Raw genomic sequence first — 18,202 nt, 5'->3', positions numbered from 1 at the left:
GCTCTCTGTGCAGTACACCAGCTAAGGAGACCCAGCACAGGGGTGTTATGTAGTGGAAAAAGAATTTACAAGGGGTAATTTACACTTTGATTTGAGTTGATGGTTCTCAAAGGAGCAGAGAACGTTCCGATGAGCCCAGAGAGTGGTAGATGTCGCGCCTGGCGAAAGGTGGAAAGCCGCATTAATGCGGAGGCGTATGCGGGTAGTGATTTTAGAGATTACAGATTTAGGTGAGGGCCTCCGGGATTCAAAAGTCCCTAGGTTCCGGGCGGCCCACAGCTCGTTGAGCGTGAGTTTGATTAAAAAGGAGGTAAGAACGTTTGAGCTTTCGAACTGGCCTGGGTGCTTCGGGACAGTCCCTGCCGCAATAAAATAATTGAATTAGTGAGTAAAAAGGGGGAATCATAGAGCTGATTGATCAGGTTCGACACCCAGCTCCACACAGGGGACACCAGATGACAAGAGCAGAATGCATGAGAAATTGTTTCGCGCTCGCCGCAGCCCGCGCATTGATCGCTCACGGCAAACCCCCGCCAGGACTCGAGGTAAGCCCGCATCTTGACCACCCCGTGAGCGATCCGCCACGCAGTTTCGCTCTCCCAGCACCAAAGATTTCTTCCCAAATGTGGCGCTAATTAAATCGGCACGCGAACCTCCGTTCCCACGGTGTGACACAAGGGAGCCGCCGGGGAGGAGGGGGAGTTAGCCTGGAATAAAAGGTTCTAGTACTTTGGTCAGGGAGAGAATCGAGATTCCCCCCCTCCCGGTCAACGAGGGTCAGTACAGCGCGGTAATTAGGGGGTTGGTCATCCCCTAAATGCTTGGGGAAGTTATTGGAGCGGAGAAACGCCCAGCTATTAATTCTGTGGCTCAGCGGAAAGCCGACCAAATATCGGGCGAAATAGACCCATTTAACTCCGAAGATTAACCAAAGATTATCTGAGGGTTTTTGAAGTTACCCGAAGATCCCTGAATTTTCCAAGACCTGCGTTTAATTTAAAACAACTCCGAAGATTTTCCGAGTGGTATACGAGCTTGCAGATACTCCGAAGTTACCCGAGGATCCGGTCTGAGGAACAATCGAACCCCCATGAACATGGTCGAACAGCTATGAGGAATTAAGAAAACGCTGAAGAATCCGCCTCAACAATTTTTTTACCGTTCCACTGTTATGTAAGTTACACGGAATTTTTTTAAGGTGAAGTTTGTCTTAGCCAAGTGAAAAGTTCATGGATATTGGGTAAAATCAAATCAGTTTGTTTCCGGTTGGACAGTTAACCACCCCAATACCCCGCTCCTTTTTCCTCGTCCGAAGAACAAAGAACGATCGAAAACGCAGGCCTTGTGAAGACTTGGCATGCAGTAAAATACGTTAATGACGCCATTGTCTAAAAAGTGATCGCGAAATCACTTTTTTGAATTAATAACTTGAATTTTGAATAAAAATATCACATCTACAGCCACAGCATCAGACTTTTCCCCTGACCAGCGGTGTCTCACGTGACCACAACAATGGGAGGGGCTGGCCAAACTCATCCTTTTGGATACCCAGAGCCGTTACCACAGTCATTTACGACATCTATGTTTAGCCAAAGGCTGTCGCCGGCGATGTCTTCTACGCAGCAGCATTCTTTTAGCGGTATGCGTCCACTTTAACCATCCGCCCCCAAGGTTTTCCTTTAGCGCCGAAACCCATCATTCCTGAATCTTCTAATCCTTTCTCTTAAACGAAGCTAAAAGGAAACATCTCAAAATGTAACGGATGTAAAGGAAGCTTTCAAAAAGACTCACACGTCGTCCCTGGTTCCATAGAGGCCACTTGCAAGGTCTGCTGAGAAGAACTGAGGGAGGCCTGTCTCTAACGGAAGAGCTTATCATTTCCGTTAAGCAGTGCTTTCCCGGAATTGTAATTGAATAAATGGCAGACTGACTAAGGCATTGCTATATTTTCTTTGTACCCTTTAATAAATAATCGAGGTCTCGATTTTAAAAAGGAACGCTGACCATGTTAACCGATAATTTGACAAATGATTTGCTGCTTATTATTTAGTTTCACGGCCGTTAAAAAATAGATAAGTTAATACTAAAAAATAAACAAAAGATGAAATAAAAAAATCGATAAAAAACAAGTGAAGCCGGGGGTTCGATTGTTGCTCGAGGATCTCTGGGTAACTTCAGAGACCCTCGGATAGTTTTTGGTTAATCCTCGGCGAAAATATTCGGAGCTCGTACACTCTTCGGAAAAATCTTGAAAAGAGAAAAAAGAAGAATTGAAAAAACAAGCCTTCAAAAATTCAGGGCTCTCCGGGTAACTTCGGAAACCATCGAATAATCTTCTGGTAAATCATCGGAGTATATTCGGAGCTCGTACAGTCTTCGGAAAATCATCGGAGTCGTTTTGAATAAAAAAAAACAGACGTTGAAATATTCTGGCGGAATTCCGGCGGAATTCCAGATTCCAGATTTTCCAGCTTACCATCAGTTGAGAGTACCTACAGTAAACATGATCTAATTTTTTTTCATTTGCAGTGTCCCCCAAAATTATGACAGATTTCTCAAGTGCAACCTACACCTGAGTTACATTTGAAAAAACACGAGTAATTAAGTATTCTCGTAGGATGACAGAGAGTTTAAGAAGGGATGAGATTGTTATGCAATGTTTTCACTGAGTTGTTTATAATTTTGTATCTAAGCACAACAAAATCAGCTGCAATGATAAACCACCTTTATTTTCAAAACAATCATGAATAAAAAATTTAAACCTAGAGAAAATGAATAGTTAGTGATTCAGAAGTTAAGCAGCCATTGATACTGTAGACCCTTTTGCAAGAATCAATTTAACAACTACTGTCAAACTCACAACAACATAATACTCCAATATGACCAATGGCATTGGAGATCAGGACACCCAACCAAATCCCAAACTAATTACCAATGATTGTTTTTTTTAATTTTTATCATGCAGATTGGCTTGTCTTTCTTAACTGCTCCAATACCTGGTTTATTTGTTCATTTTTTCATTAGTTTCACAGTAAAAAAATTACCTTCCAGTAACCTATACTGCTTGATGTTAATTCACCATGTCAATATAAAAATCTCTGTGGGCACTATATATTAAGTTCTCAATTAAATAAACATTGTTTGTAATGAGATTAAATAATCACAAACACTTTTGGTAAGCAAATCACAGAAGCTTGTGTTTTAAATATTCATTTCATACATGGTGTGTTTTGTAACCAATCAGAACCACAATTGATAGAACTACAATGTGAAAGCATAAGGTTTTCATGTTACAACTTGCTGTTCATCTAATTCACATTTCATTTAGTTAATGTTGTGGGCCTCTAGGCATTTTCAAGTAAATTATGTGGTTGCTTGCTTTTATGATTCGCAATGCACATCATGGACTCTTTCACATTTACAATTAAAAAAAGTGTCATTGTGATAGCTGAAACAAACAAATTTTAAACTAAACATTGTTCCACAAAATGCATTATACCTTTTCAAGCAAGATTGTTGTTCTAACAATGGCTTCAGTGACCTGGTATGGATCACAGTTTGATGAGGGTCTTCGGTCTTCAAGGTAGCCTTTTCCATCTTCAGCACAGTGACGAGGGATACGCACACTAGCACCTCGATTAGCCACTCCATGAGAGAAGTTCTCAATTGATGATGTCTCATGGAGTCCAGTCAAATGTCTTTTGTTATCTTCACCTTCATTGGGGTCGTACATCCGAATGTGGTAGTCATGTCTGCTTGAAAGCCTTTCAATGGCCTCATAGATATACTTCATTCCTCCTTCTTTTCTCATTGGCTCAGTACTACAAATCAGTTAAAAAAAATAATAAGATTTACCAAAGACAGGCGTTTACTTACAATTCCATTTTTTCACTTACTAGTGTGTTGCATACTGTCTTTTTTTTTTCATTCCATAAATACCAGTAATTGCCAGGTTCACCCTCAATAAAACCTTGACTCATTTATTGTTGCAACTGACAATTGACAACTGACAACACTATTGTAACTGTAACAATATTCAGAAGGAGTAGTAGTTGTAGTGGTCAAGAAAAATTTGATTGTTATGTTTAATGCAGCTTATACTAATTGAACTCTTCTCTGTCAAGTCAGTTACATGTACCTGTAGTTTGTATGAGCTCCTGCCCCATTCCAGTCCCCTGGCACAGGTTTGGGGTCAAAAGTGACTGTGGTTCCAAAATCTTCAGCAACACGATGCAACAGAAATCTTGACATCCAAAGGTGGTCACCCATTTGAATTCCTTCACACGGACCCACCTGGTATTCCCACTAAAAAGGAAAGCAACAATGTGACACTGTAGATACTCAATTAACTAAGACCAAGTTTACTCACCCTCAGTTCTTGTACTGGGGAGTGTTCAATTAAATACATTTTTCATGAGGACTATATTGCTCCATTTATGACATTCATGTATTTAATTACTAAGCCATTTAATTATTTATTTTCACAATAACTGTAAAATAAGCAATGAAAATTACATGAGAAGCTAACCTGTGCAGGCATGACCTCAGCATTAGTTCCGGCAATCTTTACTCCGGCATACAAACAAGCTCGGTAATGAGCTTCCACAACATCTCGGCCGAAAACCTTTCCTGTACCGACAGCACAATAATAGGGTCCCTGTGGTCCTGGAAAACCTCCCTTTGGCCAGCCTAGAGGGTGTCCATCCATGTCTAACAGTGTGTATTCTTGTTCAATACCAAACCACGGAGCAGCTTCCTAACAAACATTAGAGATCAAATGTAAATATTTATATGCTTACACTATTGTCAAGTCACGAGGTCTTATGTTTGAAATGCCTCCTTCGCGCAGATTGGATCGGGCTTGTTGTTGTTCATTTATTTGTTTAAGCAGGTAATTAATTGGCAGCTGTAATAGCTGATGTGGACCTGCTGTCCTAACCTACCCATCCCACCCCAGGGAAGGACATCCATCACACAGCAATTTCGTGTGTGGGAAATTAACGTCTCCTGCCCAACCCTGCAGGAGACGGGACCTCCATTTATTCGTCCCTATCCGAGAAGACTAGAATATCTAACCATTTCTTGATGTTATAGAAAGGTAGCAAATTCTTCTCAATTATTTTAAGACCTTGAGTGTTGGTCCGGCCGGAGCTGGAACCCTCGACCTCCCGCACTACAGTCCAGCGCTCTATGCATTGAGCTAACCGGGAGGCAGTTAGTTCAATGGTTGAGCGCTGGACTGTAGTGCGGGAGGGAGCTGCTGTAGAGCGCTGTTATCTTCAAAGAGGTGAAAAGGCTGCGGTGTAGTTCGTTCCTGTACTATTCTAGGAGCTTGCGAGGACATGAGAAGTTCAAGTGAAGATTTTATATGAAAATGCGATTTGTTCTCATCACCTCGACCCTTTCTCAACGCTTTCCAAACGAAACTTTTGTTTTATTTCGAGCATAATTAATAACAGCATCAGCTTTATTTCCTTTCCTGTTATATTTTAAAGGATTTCTTTTTATATCAGTACATTCCCTTTTAAATTTTACCTTAATTCTTACGGGTTCATCCGATAGCTGAAGGCGTTTGAGAATACATTTTCGTTACCTTTACAAGGTCGAGACTCATAGCGTCAACGCAGCTTTTTCTCGTATTTGTTGTTGTTGGCTTGTGGTCGAATCGATACGTCTCACAGAGAACCAGTTTGTTCTTTCCTCTCCTGAATGGATCTCTAAATAAGGCCACAGGATGAAGATACACATCACTGTTCGAACCTTCGGCCTGGTTTGTACTGGAGCCATCAAAATTCCAAATGGGAAGATCTTCAGGTTTAGTTGGTTCCTCGCTTACAGTTCGCGTTTTGCAGCGGAGATGCTCGCCGGTTCCGTCCACCCAGATGTACATGGCTTGAATGCTATCACCTTGATCAAGAGACATGTACTTGGCAAGTATAGGGTTATTACTTTTCTCATCCATCGTGTTACTCTTGGAGAAAGACTTTCTGTTGTCGTAAACAATCGTCGTCAGTACGATACTTCCCACAGCGATGCAAATTACCTATGTCCTGCAAAGAAGTATTACTGGATTTATATTTAAGACCCGGGAATTTTGTAGGCCAATCAAAATCACTTATCAAAACACTCGTGATCGAACGCGTGTTTAGCTTGACGTCAAAAGGCACATTCGGCCGAGGAGCATGTGATTCCCATGAGAGCAGTGACTTCACTGCACACACGTTCGAGGAAACCAATCCAAACAATTAGCAATGCTTTGTTCGGGCCTGCGAGACGCAATATTATAATCATGCCTCTAGCGAAGTGTTCCGGCCACCATTGTTACGCAAGTTGGACGGTCACATTTTGGAGAATCGCTTTCGTGTCGGTTTTCTTCAACGCTCGTGTTGTGAGTTGACAGCTTTTGTCTTTCCTTCTGATCTACTGAGAAGGCCGTCACCGTTAATTCGAATGATTCCGAGTCTATCGTTGTAATCATTCGTCTCATTTTCACGTATGTTATTCAAAAGGTAGACAGCATTTTTGATGGATGAAAAGGAAGAGACAAAAGCTGTCATCATCAAACTTATTGCCAACAAAAACAGTGAAACAAGGAGATAAAGCCATCGTCGCTCCTGCTGGGAGCATAGGGCGGTATCGATCATGGACTTCCAATGCACTCTAACTTTGGTAGTTCTCTCTCCCTCCCTCTAGGTGATGTTCTTCTCAGCGAGCTCGTCTCGACCTCTTTGAAGGCAGGATAAGTGATATTTTATTCACAGGCTTCCGTAGCGCATTTTATCTATACGGTTTGAATTTTGTTGTGTCCTTTCCCATTTCAGGCCATCGGATATCGAGAATGTTCCTGTACCACTGCAAGTCTTCTTCTGTTCGTCTGATAAATGTGTGATTATGATTTATATAGGTAATTTGATTTCATCAACCGAGTTAATAATGTAAATTGGCTACCGTAAAGAGTTCAATAGAAGTTGACGTTTCGACCGTTAGCCCTTCGTTTTAAACCCTTTACAATGGCCAATTTAAATTATCAACTTACCTGATAAAACCAAATTACCTTGTTACCCCCACCGACGCAGCACCACAGTTTCTTTAGAAACCCACCCCCCCTTATGATGTATACGAGTCTCAGTGCGGTAGCCCACGTGTAACCGTAGCAACCCCTCCAAGGAGAAACGGAAGGGAGAGAACCTCTACAAAAACCTAACACGAATCGTGATACATGGCGAACCACCTCTGGTATGCAAACTTTATAGCGACGGCACAGTTCGTGAGGTCTTGCTTACTTGTTTGCTTACCAACACACCCTTGACATATAAACGATAGCCTTCGTTTGCCCCGAAAATATCTTTCAACACGCGGGAAAAATGTTTACGGATACTGAGTTTATCGTTAATGGCGTGGGATGTTCACTTTTCAGTTTTCTCTGATACGATTTTATGAACACATAAGACATGTTTCTCCTTCTGTAACAGTCATACAACGCTTCATCTTGAACTAAATTTAAAGCGTAGAGTTTTCCGTCTTGGACGTAAGGTTTGAAAATTGGGGAGTATCACTTTGGGTATATCTTCTTATATTGTTGGAGAATATAAGTTATGATTTAAGTCATTAATTAATTAAATGTCCTAGTAAATATTACAGTCAAACTAAGTGAAGCGTACCCCTCAGGATTACATTATGATTTGATTATTTAAATATTGAACCCGCTAATCGTTTCAGGAGCGCAATAACGAATTGAATACTTGAACATGGAACCCGCTAACCGTTTCAAGAATGCAATAATGCATTGATTATTTGAATATTGAACCCGATAGCCGTATTCGTTTTGATAAGGCGCGGATCAGTGTTCAAATCAGAAGTCCATTTCTGATTGGACTATGCGAACACGTGATGATGGATCGGAACTATTTCAAGATGGCGTCAGACATGGGGGAAAGGTGAGTTCGAGTGTTGTGTAGAACTTCTTGTAAATGTTGTAATTGGAATGTTATCGAGAGCTTTTTTCGCCTATTTACAACTTGACAACTTCTAGAAATTCTTGCGTGTATTCATGGTTGAAAAAAATAGTTTACAGGCGAAGCCATTGTAAGACTTTTTGTTTCGTTAATATTTGCGATCGACTGTTTTCGCAATGTTTTTACAGTGCAGTTTGTTCATTTTCAGCAATCCTCGTCAAATAGAACAATCTTATTGGACTTGAGGAATGGACTTCTGGAATGGACTTCGGAATTGGACTTCTAACTTGAACAACGATCCGCGCCTTTTCAAAACGGATACGGCTAACGGGTTCATATTCAAATAATCAATCCAATTGTTGCATTTTTGAAACGGCTAGCGGGTTCAATAATCAAATAATCAATTCATAATTGCATTCTTGAAACGACTGGCGAGTTCAATATCCAAATGATAATTCATTAATGTAATCTTGAGGGGTACGCTTCACTTAGTTTGACTGTAATTATGTCACCAAATTGTAAAGGATTGCATTAGAGAGTGGGATATATTTCATAAAATTGTAAACAAGTCCGAAGTTGATTTCTTGTAAGAAATATTTTTAATTACAAGCGTTTTTGTACCTAATAAGGGAGGGGAAACGTGCTGTTAGGTGATAAGAATTAGATATAGACATATTGAAGAAGTTTGGCTTTGGATTTTACTGTACTCGTGATTGTAGGAAAAATACTAGCTAGTAGTTACGCAAGGCGAACTATGCGGAATACCATGGTGTTTAAGTTAGATTGTTAGAAAGTTTTAGCTGTTGCAACGAGAGATTGTCAGAACGTTTGAGCTGTTACAAGAGATTTTTGGAACGTTTGAGCTGTTACAACGAGATATTGTTAGAACGTTTGAGTCGTTACAACGAGAGAATTGTCAGAGTGTCGGATGTGTTTGCCAGGAACAGATCTTGAAAAAGAAAGTTGTTTACAATCCAGGACATCTCCCTCACTTCTAATTGGAGGACAATTAGTTTACTGTGTGTAAACGTGTGCAAACCCAACGAAGCTCTCCGCCGTACACACCACCCATACCCTACAGCCGAAGAAATTCTCCAAGATCTAAACGGCTCCAAGTTCTTTTCCAAAATGGATCTTGAGGAATGCTATCACCAAATTAAACTTGGTGAATCGTCTCGTCACTTGACAACATTCAAAACACACGTTGGCCTCCGCCGTTGCAAGCGTCTGCCATATGGAGCATCAGTAGGCTCTGAAATATGTCAACACGTAATTGGACAAGTCCTCGAGGGATGTCATAATCACGGTAAGAAACATTGCTGATGACATTCTCGTCCACGGTACCACTAAAGAAGAGCATGATAGATCCCTAGAAAATGTGTTGCTACGACTCCAAGGAAAAAACCTCACAGTCAACCCAGCTAAGTGTCTATTTGGCGTCCCGGAACTGAACTAATATGGATTTCACATCTCAGCACAAGGCGTATCCCCCGAAAATACACGCAATCAAACGCATGCAGCCACCAACACAGCCACGGAAGCAAGAAGCTTTCTGGGATTAGTAAATACCGTCGCCCGTTTCCTTCCAAACCTAGTTACTATGACAGAGCCAATACGAAGGATCACCCACAAAAACTGTCCGTGGTCTTGGGGCCCAGAGCAATCTGAAGCCTTTAACAAGCTACATGACCTCATATCTAGTGACACGGTTCTGGCCCATTTTGATCCCTCCCTCCCCACCCAAGTACGCCATGATGCTTGCAAGATTGGGATCGGTGGCGCCTTGACTCAGAAGCACCCCGATGGTTCTATGCGGCCCGTTGCGTATGCAAGCCGCAGTCCATCACCCGTTGAACAACGCTACAGCCAAACGGAAAGAGAAGCCTTATCGGGGGTATAGGCATGTGAGAAGTTTCATTTTCACATCCACGGCAACCAGTTTGACTTAGTAGGAGATCACAAACCGCTGGAAGTTCTCCTCAACGGCCGTGGGAACCCTTCACCGAGAATTGAACGTTGGCGTTTACGGCTCCAAAACTACAGCCCACGCATTGTTTACCAACCTGGCATCCAAAATGCTGTCGACTTCCTGTCATGCAAACCCGTCCCTACCAATACACCCAGAGATCCTCTCGAGGACTACGTTAACTCCATTATAGTTGATTCCCTTCCTTCTGCCATCACTCTTCAGGAGCTTCTTGTCGCTTCCAAATCTGACCCCACCTTGAAGATAATCAAGGAGTGCCTGGACACTGGAAGCTGGTCAGCTGCACCCGCGTCCTTTACTGATCTAAAGGAAGAACTTTGCCAGAAACCCGGCATTCTTCTCCGAAACAATCGTATTGGGATTCCAGAAGCGTTACGCCCACGCATTCTACAATTAGCATACGAGAGGCACCAGGGCATCACTAAAGTTAAACAGCATCTCAGACAACGAGTCTGGGGGCCTGGCATTGATACTCAAGCAGAGAGATATGTGCGCGAATTCCTTTGTTGCCAAATCGTTGGCCCAACTCCTCCTCCAGAGCCTCTCAGAATGACAGATCCATCAAAGCAAGTGTGGCACACAATTCACATTGACTACTGTGGCCCATTCCCATCAGGAGAGTATCTCTTTGTTGCAGTTGATGAAACGTCAAAGTATCCAGAGGTCCATGTTACACACTCAGGTTCTGCGGCCACAGCGATTACGCACCTTAATCAAATGTTCGCAACGCATGGTATTCCTGAAGTCATTACATCTGACAACGTCCCCTTCGGGTCAGAAGAGTTCAAAGCATGGTGCAAACAGCTTGGTATCAAACATCGAAAAATTACGCCCCTTTGGCCAGCTGCTAACGCCCAAGTAGAGCGATTCAACAAAACCCTGGAGAAGACTATTCGAATTGCTACTGTAGAAGGAAAGAACTGACGCTCGGAACTGTTTGTGTTCTTAATGAATAATCGAACCACTCCTCATTCCTCCTCTGGGGTCTCACCCGCATCCTTGATGATGAATCGCCACATCAGAACCAAGATTCCCTGTCTAAATCTCCCTCGCACTTCAAATCTTGTTCGTATATCCTGCGCCGATAACAATTTGAGAAAATCAAAGGCAAAGGCATACGTGGATAAACGTCACAACGCCACCCTTTCTGACATTCGCCAGGGAGATCAGGTTTTGCTGCTTCAGAAACGTCAAAACAAGCTAACCACAAGATATGACCCTAGACCCTTTACTGTCGTCAAAAACAAGGGAGTCAGCGTCGAACTTGCTAGAGGACAGGCATGATTGTTTAGGAACTTGTCCATGGTCAAAAAAGTTATTGCCTCGTCGAGGGGCACTGAACCCGTTAAAAGACTTGCTCAAGTAGGGAGCGTTCCTAGTCATCGGAGTATTACATTAAGGAACACGGAGCATGTTGGCAGGCCTTTCCGAGAACGGCGTGTTCCCCAATATCTTAACGACTTTCTTTTGCGCTAGGACGTAACTTTCTGAAATGACTGTCTAAATAAGTTTCATTGTGAGCCTAGCTTGGTTTCTTACTACTTCCGTCGTTTCCTGCTCTATATTTGCATTTATGCTTTCTTAGGAAGGGGGGATATTGTATATACGCATTCCGCACCTGGAGTGAAGTGCGCAGGTCATAAGTACACGAGGCAAGGAATAAAGTTGCGTTTGCTTAACGTCCTGAGTTATTGATTCTGCTACAATAACAATAACAATAGCTTTGTATTACATCACACTGTAAATATTTTATTCATCTACTTGTCTGTTATATAATTACTCACGTTCTGTTACTCATTGATTGAAGATGGCATAAGCATGCCGAAACATGTCTCTAAAAAAAGTTGTTTATTTCTTACAATATTTATCCTACTTGCTACTACTACGACCTTATGGTATTATCTCATTGTCAATCAAATCAGTTTTACGTATTTCCGCTATTACATCAAACAGCTATCTAAGTACCAACTTAATTCTGTGTCAGCTCCCACTGCACCTGAGGGAGGCTGGTTTGGCCAGCCGAAATATAGTCGGCTCCGTTTTGAAACTTATCTACGTTGTATCGGTCTTGCCTCTATATTTATATTCGTTATTCTGGGCGGATTAGATCACTACTGATCCAACCTACAAGAGTAGGATTATCGTCCACGGTTGCTTACTGAACATTTCACCAAACAAAGTATCTTGGAATTCTTGAACTAATAAAGAACTGGTTCATACTTAGCGTGCATATATCTTGTTATGGATGCACGCAGGTAGTTTGGAGAGCACAAGGGAAGCGTAAGAGTTGCTCAAGGAGTATTCGCATTATGTACGTATGTGACTCGTCGTGCTCAAGTGGTGTTCTAGTCATGGCCAATACCAGCTAGTTTCCAGCAAAGTAGGTGTTACCATTGGTAAGCTTTGGTGTCCATGTCTGTTGCGATAATTAATGCTGAGTTAATCTAAAAAAAAAGTTGGTTTTCTTCTGTCGTTGTGAATCGTACCACATAAAAATTCATCTGGAAATATACATTTAGTAAACAAGGACCACGATATTTAAAAAAAAAACAAAACAAAACACACGGATTTAACAATCTCTTGTTAAAAAGTCTATAGCGGCTGAGTTCAAGCTATTAAGAAAGCGGGGATTTTGGACGAAAAAATTATGTGGCTGTTTTCCGTCTCAATTAGGAATTGTCAGTATCGTCCATCGTCATAATTTGGATATATCAACAAAAGTTGAAATGGTAAATTGGCCACCGTAATGATTACAAAAGCTGACGTTTCGAGCGTTAGCCCTTCGTCGGAGCGAAAGACGAAGGGCTCCGACGAAGGGCTAACGCTCGAAACGTCAGCTTTTGTAATCATTACGGTGGCCAATTTACCATTTCAACTTTTGTTGATATATCCAAATTATTTCGTTACTCCCACCGACGCAGCCCCAAACAGTTTCTTTCGAAACTATCAGCCTTCGTCCATCGTCAGTTCTGTTACCATTTTCGTTAGTAGTTTTCATCTTTATGATATAAATTTCACTGATCATTGTCCCTTGAAACTAAGGTCAGCTGAAACACAAGAGTAAGCAGAGAAAGAGATAAAGGAGAATTAACAGAATATCAAAAAAGTTATGAATGTAATAACAACGCAAAACCAATAACATAATAATATGTTAATAATAAGAAAGTAATGATCATAAAGAAATAGCAATGGTAATTCACTTGTTGATCTACAGTCCACTTAGCGACTGGTGGTTAAAAGGAGGAGGGATGCCGGGCGATAGATGGGTGATAGTTGGACAGTGTGGTCCGGCATCGGTGGACCTCCCTGTCCTTGTGTTTACAGTTATGGTTAATATTGAATGCAGTTTTCGAGGGGTTAAGTTTTTCCTCGTTAACGTTGTTTGCTTCAGATGATCGTTTCCGGAAAATGTTTTATCGGGTTTTTTCCCATCAGTAACCTTTCGTTAAAGATAAACTCTTTTTAGTAGATACAAAAGAATCGTCGAGTACACAATATTTTTTCTGTTCGATTTCAGCTATGAAAACTGACAAAGATAAAATCTTGAGCCTATTTTACGAGTAGCACTATGAGTAGCATAGATTCGTCAAAAGACTGCTGATGCTTTTCTTTTAGTTCCTTGATGTTTTGCATTGACACCAAGGGGCAAACTATATACCACCATGATGTTAGCACCAGCTCTTCAACCACCGTTTGAAGGATGCTAAAGAAATGAGAGCATTGTAGAATTATGAAAAACGATAGGCACTGTTTCCCTTAATTCCAATTTAATGAGTTTTTTTGTTTCTTTTCGTCTCAAAACACTTTAAATCACACCCTCAACAAAATGTATCTGCGAATATCTACCAGAAACTCAAACCGATAACCGGGCTCCAACTTTGTCCGTGCAAGACAAAAGAATGGCGAGTCATTAAAATTCAACTTCACGTGAAAGTGTCAATAATTAAAAACCTGCACATAATATAAAAGTAACCGTGATGATCCTTTGTGATAAGCCGCCTTGACCGAGGGACACGAGCTTGGTACGTATGTCGTTAAAAAACATTTTCTTAGTACTAAATACATTTCGAACCAGCTACATGACTTACTTCATTCTTTACAGGAACCATGGACGGCAGATTAACTTTCTCTGTTGTCCTTACGTCTATTATTCTTCTCGTGAAATCATGGCCGACAGAAATACGAGTTCCTGCAAAGCAAGAACCAGGTCAGTTCGATGCTGTTTTCTTTTGTTATATAACTTTGTTCCGCTAAATCAAAATCTTGATGATCGTGTACGATTTCTTGCTAAGACTGCACGTTTTCTTTTTGAGTTATTTTGTAGAAAAAGAGGTTCTGCTGACCCTTAAGTAGAAAACCTTGAATCGTGATATTCTAGAAAAATGTTATTCCATCTTAACTAAAACTATTCCTTTATCTCAAATATAATTAACCTCGTTCTAATGCTTGCCTGAGTCAACGAAGTGTAATTTCCTCCATCGTCCCTGCTACACTAAACTTCGATGTCGCATGGTACTGGAGATAGACATTCTGGGGAAATGGCAAATTTCCATTGAAAATTAATTTTCTTAAGTCGAAAATTTGAAAAAGTTCACCGAAATGGCCAAGTATAAAGTATTAATTAAAATAACTATTGGCGGTGTATGCGGGCGAGGCCTGAAAGTTAGTTGTTGCAGTGCAAGTGACTGTAAAATACTTTTTGAACGATTTTGGCGGCAGTAACACAAATAACTACTGTATCGTTGTCATATTATTGCCGCTGAAGAAAGGGAGAATGACTATGGATTCTTGAAAGACACTTGGACGCTCCTCATTTTTGGAGTTACGGGACATATCTCCAAAACTCCTCGCTCCAAGTTGAAATCTTATGGCGATCGCGCCTTTTCTGTCTTTGCACTAAGCTGTGGAATGACATTCCTGAAACTATAAAATGTAGCGTAGGTCTTAACGCTTTTAAGCGTAATCTTAAAACTTATCTTTTTAAGCATTATTTTAATGAATGATTATGTTTGATTATTATTTTTACTTTTTACCTTCATTGTGAAGCGCCTTAGAGCTTTTGGATAGGGCGCTAAATAAATTGTCATTTATTTATTTATTTATAAGGAATAAGGAGTTCTTCACGATGAGTCCGTAAAAGAGTAAGATTGGAGTGACTGACAAAATCATAGGCAAAAAGAAAAAATCGTTATGAATTGATGATTAAGCTTCGTATTGTGGGAAATATTAAAAGTAATAAAGTTTATGGCTGGTCTTCCGTGATTAGCCGCTACGAAGAGAGGAAACAGTCCGCTATTGTGTGAAGGACTTACCTAACGCGTGTATACTGGTGCCGGACCACACAGCACACGTGTTGTAAATATTCAATAACGAACCTGATGAATTTTCATTGTTTTCGTCGGTAGCATCGTTCACGAGCACCCGCAATCTAGCCCCTGTAAGAAAACTGCTTTCAACAAATATTAAAACGGGTTTTGAATCCAGCAAAATATCGTAGATTCATTAACCTGTTAATAAGTAGCATTGGTCAACTACTTAACGAAGACATCCGCGTCGGTCGGGTAACTCGGGTTGCTCCGTCGGCGGCTTTCATACTTAAGCCAGCGAAACGTTACTTACTAGATCTGCGTTAGCTAAGTGCTGTTATGTCTGCGATAAAGCCTGGATTCGTTGCTTGCATCTATACTTGCCTAAAGAAAGATGCTTTTAGTCTTTTAACGAGCGTAATAAATTGAATACAGACCTTCAGATTCCACGCTGTGATGCTCCACCACCGATCTACAGCTTGGTCATAACTTGACTCATATTTGACAAGAGTCCTGAATATTGCTAGGATCTGCAATGTAGTTACACCTGCCTGCTTGTTGTAAATCACAACGGCAAGTTTTGTTTTCTATTTCCCACAGACATAAATATGGGAAAAGCAGAAAACTTTGTAAGGGGTGTGATAACATAGAGGATCAACTTAATATTCATTGTGGCAAGGTGGCGTTAGTACACCGATCTCACTTTTCTGTAACTCGTGGTGAGGTAGACGTGCAGAAATCAGATGCATTTAAAACGTAAATTATAGTCGAGTGGAAAGCTCATTTGTGACCAGTAATCTAAGTAAATTTTGGAGGAATAAAAGCTTGACAACAGTTCTTGCCAAAGAACATTGTTGGGGCACTTATGGATGCTGTTTCTTCCGCAATCTCAACCCATGTTTTCATGAATTCGATGTTTTATTATCTGAAATGATTGCTTAACATAAATTTTTTGTATGTGTATTTCTTTAGGGCTCCAGCGTGACCTAAATTATTTACTCTCGGATTTTTCTTGACTGAATGGAGTTTTTTTTTTGTTCTATTCAAATGGTTAGGTGGGAAAAGACAGATGTGGTATCCTCCCCCACCGCCACCCCCACCTCCACCACCACCACCACCCCCTGGCCCACCTGGATCAGATGGACCCATGGGACCCCCGGGACCTCAAGGACCAGATGGACCTAAAGGGCCCCCAGGGCCCCCAGGGCTACCAGGACCACCGGGTATACCAGGGTATCCTGGAAATCCCGCAGGGCCACCAGGTAGACCAGGACCTCCTGGACCTCCCGGACCAGCCGGGGGCCAAGGACCCCCAGGAGACATGGGAGCAGCGGGCGCTCCTGGCGGAGCAGGCGGAGCAGGACAACACTTGGGTAAACGGAAGCGAGAATTAACTGCGTGGGGAGAAATCACGAGACTATAAAGGGCTTCAAAACTGAAGAAAATTGCTGACTTATCTCAAGAATTGTTAGGCTGGCTTTGACATTGCACCACGGATTTCCGATAATTTTTTTTGTATGCAAGACTACACATTTTGTACTTCTAGATTCAAAGCATATTAACGTGGTTTCGGCATCTTTGTTTTTAAATTATCACAAGTTTTAAGAGAATAAGATTTTGTAAACAGTTGACAGAAGATCCTGAAACCATCAAGGCTACAAATTTATCATAAAGTTTGACATTCTTTTTTGTGAGTTTTTGAGAACAAAAGAGATCCGAAGATAAAGTTTTAATGGCCACTTTGGTTAACAGAAGATATTGTGGTGTTGTAGAAATGTCCTCAGAGATTATTGAAATAAAGATATTTAGTTGAGTCTCAAGTTTTGTTTACTTACCTACTCAGGTACAAAGATGAGTCCTCGAATGGAATGTAACCATATTACTTGATTCATACAGTCAAACCCGTATTAAGCGCTTAATACAGGTAGACAGCTTATAACAAAGGTTCCACATAATAGGGTATTATAAAAAAAAGCCTTAAAAGAACGTCATTTAATGTCATAATTACCACTTAATGTACAAACCTCGCTCAAAAATAAATCAACAATGATTTTGGGAGATAATTATAGACTGAATTTTACTTGAACGATTATTCTTAGTTTATTTGAGTAGCTCTGCTTTTAGCGACCGTTCAATAAAGGAGGACAATCTAAAATAGGCCGTTGGGACTCAGTACAAGGTGCCAAAAGTTCATTCCTATATGCACCTTTCAAAGTGGAGGTAAAAATATCAATGTTTCTTGAGTAATCTCCTCTTTCAAATCTAACATCAAATTAAATGTATTTCAACCTGAATTCTATGTTGTCGTTCTTGTGGCTGAATACGAAAACCTTCAGCTTTTGTAATGGTATAGGTTAAGTTCAAATCAAAAGAAAACCCAAAGCACGAGAGTAAATGCGTAATTGGTTTTAGTAGGGATGTAAGAAGCCATTCCTCTTTGATCCTCTATGGCCGTTTTGTGACATGTAAAAGGGAGCTGGTGGGCGTGAGGGACGGGAGGATTACGATCACGAGCATAATTATCATTCATGCAGCTATCTGGTATCGTATTTCTGATTTGCAAAATTCCATTGTGTTCCCGTCATTTTCTGAAATGTTGTGAAGCCCTCTCCAGATGTTCTCACAATGGAGGAATCAAACGCAACGTACTTTGAAGCATGAAGAGCGAACAAAAGTACAGTAGAACCTGTATTAAGCGGCCCTGTATTGAGCGGTCACCAGGAGCCCAAGTGATGGGCTCCTGGCGGTCACTCTGTATTAAGCCGTCGTTCCAAACTCCCGTAATTTTTACTCCTTAATTAGCGTAAGGAGAGTAAACGAGTCACCTAGCCCATGGAATGTGCTCAAACGTCGACTACGTTTAGTTTCTAAGTTTCGTTACAGCGTCTTCTCAAATAGGCTAGTTCTCTCGGGTCCGGTCTTTTTCATTCCTCCCCGAGAAGAGACGGCTGGAC

General features: G+C 41.1%; 2 protein-coding genes across 2 annotated transcripts; one reads left to right on the top strand and one right to left on the bottom strand.

The window, feature by feature from the left end:
• Positions 1-2,708: 2,708 nt before the first annotated feature.
• LOC111327210 (glutamine synthetase) lies at positions 2,709-6,061 on the bottom strand. The gene is made up of 4 exons (XM_022931338.2): positions 5,594-6,061; positions 4,529-4,756; positions 4,139-4,305; positions 2,709-3,821 (listed from the first exon to the last, which is right to left on the bottom strand). Exons 1-4 carry the CDS (start codon positions 5,960-5,962, stop codon positions 3,494-3,496), a joined length of 1,092 nt encoding a protein of 363 aa, XP_022787073.2. The 5' UTR covers positions 5,963-6,061; the 3' UTR covers positions 2,709-3,493.
• Positions 6,062-13,837: 7,776 nt separating this feature from the next.
• Positions 13,838-17,068, top strand: LOC111327185 (uncharacterized). The gene is made up of 3 exons (XM_022931305.2): positions 13,838-13,964; positions 14,045-14,149; positions 16,304-17,068. The coding sequence occupies exons 2-3, from the start codon at positions 14,050-14,052 to the stop codon at positions 16,669-16,671; spliced, it is 468 nt and encodes a 155-aa protein (XP_022787040.2). The 5' UTR covers positions 13,838-13,964; positions 14,045-14,049; the 3' UTR covers positions 16,672-17,068.
• The last annotated feature ends 1,134 nt before the right edge of the window (positions 17,069-18,202 follow it).

This window comes from Stylophora pistillata, chromosome 11, assembly GCF_964205215.1.
Source record: "Stylophora pistillata chromosome 11, jaStyPist1.2, whole genome shotgun sequence".
NCBI classification, from domain to species: domain Eukaryota; kingdom Metazoa; phylum Cnidaria; class Anthozoa; order Scleractinia; family Pocilloporidae; genus Stylophora; species Stylophora pistillata.
The sequence above is the reverse complement of the archived record's forward strand: the minus strand, read 5'-3'. Positions and strand labels throughout refer to the sequence as shown.

Excerpts from the sequence above, each read along its gene's own strand:
- LOC111327185 (XM_022931305.2), top strand. The coding sequence starts at position 14,050 with ATGGACGGCAGATTAACTTTCTCTGTTGTCCTTACGTCTATTATTCTT. Across the intron at positions 14,150-16,303 it reads TCCTGCAAAGCAAGAACCAG|GTGGGAAAAGACAGATGTGG; the intron begins GTCAGTTCGATG and ends TCAAATGGTTAG.
- LOC111327210 (XM_022931338.2), bottom strand. The coding sequence starts at position 5,962 with ATGGATGAGAAAAGTAATAACCCTATACTTGCCAAGTACATGTCTCTT. Across the intron at positions 4,757-5,593 it reads TGAGTCTCGACCTTGTAAAG|GAAGCTGCTCCGTGGTTTGG; the intron begins GTAACGAAAATG and ends AATGTTTGTTAG. Across the intron at positions 3,822-4,138 it reads GGAGCTCATACAAACTACAG|TACTGAGCCAATGAGAAAAG; the intron begins GTACATGTAACT and ends ACTGATTTGTAG.